This window comes from Condylura cristata, unplaced genomic scaffold (assembly GCF_000260355.1).
Source record: "Condylura cristata isolate star-nosed mole 26May11 unplaced genomic scaffold, ConCri1.0 scaffold00017, whole genome shotgun sequence".
In the NCBI taxonomy this organism is placed as follows: Eukaryota; Metazoa; Chordata; class Mammalia; order Eulipotyphla; family Talpidae; genus Condylura; species Condylura cristata.
In genome coordinates, this window is record NW_004567118.1 from 21,967,742 (window position 1) to 21,973,751 (window position 6,010).

Consider the following 6,010-nt stretch of genomic DNA (forward strand, 5'->3'; position numbering starts at 1 on the left):
CAGATAGACGAAGTACACTGCTGAGGGGAGCAGCGGGCGGGTCAGGAGAGGGCTGCTGTACCATGTGGGTCACCTCCAGGGTGGGGATCGAGCTCATGCCGAAGTGGCTTTAGCTACTCAGTGCTATGCTTAATCCGCTGCGCCACCAGGGAGGGCCCCTTAACAACTTAATACTTTTCTGGTGATCATGTCAGATATCCTTGAAGGAGCCAACAAAGGGTGAAAGTTAGTATTGTCAGGCTTTGGCTAATATGATCCCCCCATGCTTGTTACGGAAACTTCAAGGCGATGTATGTTATTTCCTCTAATAGAATTATAGAGACATTTTTCCAGTGCTGTTACTTATCTCTGCTATTTTAAGATTTTAAATTGATGTGAAAAAATCAGTTCTTTGTGTAAGAAACTACTTAGTCTTACCCTGAGTAGGTAAAACCCAGTTTTCCATCTTTCCCATGTCTCCTTTGCTGCTCCTACAGAACACACCACTCCTCACACCCCTGGTCACCAGACGTGTGTGCGGTTGCCCTGTACCAGGCGGTTCTCCACAATGCCAGCTGGGGCCCTGCAGCTCAGGTCTGACAGTGTTAGACCCTGTAGTGTAAGGCCACCGTTCAGGACTCAGCCCCAGGAGACTTCCCGTGTGCCCCTCAGATGCCAGTCCTGACTCAGCTGTGACTCAGCTTCTGGCCAGTTGGCTATACCTCAGAGGTTCCCACGACTCCCTCTTACTTGCTAGAGCGACCTGGAGAACTTGGGAAAACTGTTTGGAAGATTCTGCTTACCAGTTTATTGTAAAAGTGTGGGATAAAGGGTGGAGCATCCAGATGGAAGGGACCCATAGGGGCAGCTGTGTGGGAAGGGCTTCCACGCCTCTGTGGGTGCTGTTCTCCAGCACCTCCGTGTTCACCAGCCTGGAAGATTGCTGAATCCTGCACCTTAGGAATTTATGGCTGCTTTCTTGTGATCAGGCACTAGCTCCATTTCAGCCCCTCGTCTCTTTAGGCAGTGGGGGGTGGGGCTGCAAGTCCCCAGCTTCTAAGCATGTTTGGTCTCGGCGGTACCCAGCCTCAACTAGGAGCCCCCCAGAGCAGCCTTGTTGGGACAAAACACACCTCTGTCACCCAAGAAATTCCAAGGGGTTTAAGAACTCTGTGTCAACGATAAGATAAAAAAAATCAAATATTAGAACCAAAAATGCACAGGATTAAAGGTGCTCACTCAGGAAATTACAGGGGTTTTAGGAGCACTGGGCCAGAATCAGGGGTAGAAACCAGTATCTACTTTTGTCTCACATTTTCATTATGCTGGAAAAAAAAGGTGCAAAGTGTTTTTGATGCGAGAGCAATTTTTAATAATTTATTCATCTTAAAGTACATTTTTATCTATAGTATCTTACTTATATAATATTTACTTCATATGTCTTTCCAATTTGTTATTTGTAATTTTGTCTCTCCTTTTTTTTCACAGGTCTAACACATCTTATTACTATGGATTTACACCAGAAGGAAATTCAGGGCTTCTTCAACATTCCTGTTGATAATTTAAGAGCATCTCCCTTCTTATTACAGTATATTCAAGAAGAGGTAAGCGATCTTAAATCTTTTAATTTTAGCCTTCTGTTTCAGGTTGAAAGATACATTTCCATTTTCTTAGGCTGTCCATAAAGGATTAAACTTGATGTGTTCTGGGTAAGGTGCAATTTGCTTTGTAACTATAATTCATTGTGTTTAAAAATTATTAATCTGTGAAACTTTTTGATTCTAAAATAATCTTTAAACATTTTTTAAAAATGTATTTTAATTTTGGGGTTGTACTTTTGCTCTTCCACATGTGCATAAGTTCTACTCACCCTCCACCAAACCACCTGTGCCACTACCTCCCTTCGGCACATCCTCTACCTTCCTCTACTCCCCCTTATATTCTTTTTTTTATCCCTCCTTAGATTCTTTTAAGCGGCAATTTATTTCTTCTGCTAAGATTTTGACTTTGGTGAAATCCAACTTATGCTTGTTCTCTTCTGTTAACTCATGCTTTTGCTTTATATCTAAAAAAGCACAAAACATTAACATTTCCCCCTGTTCTGTGGGTTTTAGTTTTAGCTCTTATATTTAGGTTGCCACATTTTGAGTTAATTTTTATATAGGGTATGAGGTAGGAGTCCAGCTTTATTCTTTTGCATGTTGGTTGTCTGGTTGTTAAAAAAAAAAACCAAAACTGTTCTTTTCCCCATTGAATGATTGTCAAAACCTCTTGTCAAAAAACAAAAAGAAAAAGAAAACAACAATGGGCTATAGCTGTTTGGGCTTGAATCTGGACTCTCAGTGTTGTTTTGTATGGCTAGCTCATGCCAGTACCATACTGTTTTGATGAGTGTACGTAGCCTTATAGTAAGGTTTAACATTGGGAAGTGTGAGACCTCCAGATTTGCTCTTGTTTTTCAAGATTACTTTGGGTATACCGATTTTGCAGTTCTATATAAATTTAAGAATTAGCTTTTCCATTTCCAGACAAAAGTTTTTGGAGTTTTGATAAGGGAGGATTGAATCAATAGTTGCAACACTGTGAGCCTTCTTGCCTGAATATGAGCTCTCTTTCCACATGTTCAGTCTCTGATTTCCTTAAGCATTGCTTTATAGTTCTCAGTGCACAAGTCTTTCATTCCTTTGGTTACATTTATTTCCAGAATACTATCATATATGGAATTTTTATCTTAATTTCCTTTTGGATTGTTCATTGTTGATGAAATGAACCAAATTGATTTAGAGTGTCAATCTTGTACCTGCAACTTTGCTGAATTCACTTACCAGCTCAGATAGCTCTTTTGGTGTGGTATGTGTGTGTAGGGTTTTCTACATATGAAATCATTGCATCTGTAAATGGAGACAGTTTGACTTATTTCTTTCCAGTTAGTGTACCTTTTCTTTCTCTCCTTACTTAATAGTTCTGGTTAGAACTTCCAGTACCTTGTTGAACAGCAGCCGTGAAAGTCTGTGTCTTCTTCCTGACTGTAAGGTGAAAACTTTCAGTCTTTCCCTGAATCTTATATTAGCTTTAGGTTTTCCAAAACAAATTCTCCAGATACCTCTTTTGAAACTTTATAGATTTCTGAGGAGTTTTTTTCTGGCAAGAGTATTAGCCTTCCCCCTCCTTCAGTAATTAACATAGGCTCTCCTTAGTGACAATGAATTTAGGCATTTTTAGAAGAGAAAAATAAGGCATATTCTGGTTATTTACTTTACAGTTATCCAGAAGAAACTTAACATTATAATAAATGTGGACTATAATTTACCTGAATGTTATCCTCAGTTGAAGGACAGAGAAATGTCTTGATAGGGAACAAAAAAAAGTGGTCCAGTCAGAGAGAAGGATGAGAGGGCAAGACGTGGTTAGTTAGGACATGATCCAATTCAGAACCATCTGGATGGAGAAACCTGTAGTTTGGGAAGAAATAATAAAGCAGCCAGTATTGACTTTATAGGTGAGTATGGCCTTGTGGTCCGTTGGGATGTTCTGCTTGATGCCGCTGACATCTTGAGGCCTAAGTGGCTACAGCACCCTCTGGAGGCCTGTGGGTCCCATGAGTCAATGTGGCAGCATCTGTGGCTGATCCTGAGGTCAGATTGGAAGTTCCCTGCACAGCCTGAGTCACTGCCTCTTTACGTAGACTTTTCCGTCCTTCCACCTGAAAAGTCCTTTTAAGGTTTCACTGTGACATGGTCAGAGTTGAGCTCCCGCTTAGACTGTGGTTAGGCAAGCTAGGGAAATGGTTCTTTGTTTTTGATGGTGAACTAATGGTGGTAACTCCAAATATTTCAATTTAAAATGTTTTGTTCCTACTCTTTAATGAATCTCTTTATTCATGTAAATAAATTAAAACAAGTTATAAAAAAAAGTACAGTAGGGCATCTTGCTGTTAAGGAATCCAGTTTGCTTTTTTTATAGTGTATTTATTGTGTTCCTTTGGTTTTCAAGCAGATGATTGATAGATCATGTCTTCCTCTATTTAAAATGTGTTCACACTATCACAAAGGAGAGAGAAAATTTTGCCAGTTCTACTATAATACAGTGCCACAGGTCCCTCACAGATCCTGTTCTGCACATTTTGCTGTTCATGCATTCCTGGTTTTTTTTTTTTTTTTTTAAGAGTTATTTATTTATGCATGCAAGAACTGGGGTATAGGCCAGAGATGTGGGAGTGAGAGGATTCACCAGGGACAGTGGGGAGCAGAACAGGCAGATCGACTGAAATACACTGCTGAAGGGAGCAGTGGATGAGACAGGAGAGGTCGGCCGCACCGGGTGGGTCAGCTCCCTGGCCAGGGATAGAACTTGTGCTGCAGTGGCTGTGGATTGCTTCATAGTGCTGTGCTTTAATCCTTTGGCCACCAGGGCCACCTTGGGCCACACATTCCTGTTTGACAGCTGTGTTTCTCTTCAGTTGTCACTGAAATCAAAGCGCTTTCTCCCAGAGTCAGGGGAACTTAAAACTTTTGTCACCCATAGTAGTCCCCCCCCTTACCCATGAGGGTTACATTCCAAGACCACCAGGAAATCTCTGAAACCACTGATAGTGCCAGTCCTATATCAATTATGATTTTTGCCTATGATAAAAGTTTAATTTATAAGCAAGGCATAGCTAGACTGACAACAAATAAAATAGGAAAATTGCACTGCAATAAAATTCTGTGAATGTCATCTCTCTGAAAATATCTTAACCTGTAATATTTTTTTCATTGCAGCTGACTGAGGGTTAGACCTGTAGATAAAGGGCGATTATTTTTCTAGAGTTTGGCCGCTTGTCCTGTTTCGGTCACACTGCTATGCATGTGTTAGGCAGTCTTTCTCAGTTCTCTTCTCTCACACCTTCTGTTTACTGGTGTGTTGGGGTAATCTTCCTTTCTTAGGTCCCATAAAGCATTTGATTGTTGTCTTGCAAGGAAATACCATTCCTCCGGCAGTGAGCTTTTCATAGGAAAGGTACACCCTGCTGCCCTGTAGCTGTCTCTACTGCATGGTAACTTGTCATTTTAATGCTGAATCATAGCACATGTTAAACAGCGAAAGATTCCAAAGTAGAACTAATATTTTAATTGTTTTTGGAAAGGCTGTTAACATGTTTATAAAAGAACACTGGGCTGATTGTTCTTTAACGAGCTGGTCTCTCCCATGTGCCGTGACAGGTCCCATTAGTCACGTCTATTTGGAGTCGACAATTACTTGTGACTCAGGTTGGATGGATATCGTCCTCGCACGATGCAATCACATGTAATTGGGAATCGGGAGAGGACTTCCTGTTGATTTTATGTAAACATCTTTATACTATCTTACCAGGTTTTGCTGGCACTTACATATGAGCTGCTAACTCACTAAGCCTACTCTTTCTTAAAAGAAATATGTGAGACTCATACCTTAGTAATTTGTTCTAGGTAAGTATTTCTTTATTTTCCAAAGGAAAACTTTACTTTGAACTTTTTCTCTTTATGGAAAACTCTGATGTGACTAAATGACATTTCTGAGTCTGTTGGAATGTTCCTTTTTATGGCTTATCGGGTATTGGTGTGAAGAACCTCATGGCCACATAGCAATGACCCCTGGCTTCTTGTCTGTCACAGATCCCAGATTACAGGAATGCCGTAATTGTGGCCAAATCTCCAGCCTCAGCCAAGAGGTAGGTGGGAGCTCACAACCATCTGTACTTCTTCATTCAAGCACTCTACCCCAATTGGCTCGTGGCGTGCTGGATCCTACCCCGGGTGTTCCAACTGAGGGACCCAGTCTGAGCGGCTGGACGCTGAGGTAGTCAGCGGATGGATACTCTGAAGGATTGTTCAGCCAGCTCCATTTATTAACGAGTCATTTATTTTTCTCTGCCCCCCACCACCCCGAGTAGTGGCTGCCAGTAATGACCAGAGCCACCAGGTCTGGGGAGCCCCGCGCCAGTAATGACCAGAGCACCCAGGTCTGGGGAGCCCCACGCCAGTAATGACCAGAGCACCCAGGTCTGGGGAGC

At 41.6% G+C, this 6,010-nt stretch overlaps 1 protein-coding gene across 1 annotated transcript in view; it reads left to right on the plus strand.

The window, feature by feature from the left end:
- PRPSAP2 (phosphoribosyl pyrophosphate synthetase-associated protein 2) overlaps positions 1-6,010 on the plus strand; it is a 33,748-nt gene that overhangs the window by 14,537 nt on the left and 13,201 nt on the right. Inside the window, exons 7-8 of the mRNA XM_004684545.2 lie at positions 1,468-1,583; positions 5,613-5,668. Coding sequence (XP_004684602.1) covers positions 1,468-1,583; positions 5,613-5,668 — 172 coding nt within the window. The remainder of the gene's footprint in view (positions 1-1,467; positions 1,584-5,612; positions 5,669-6,010) is intronic.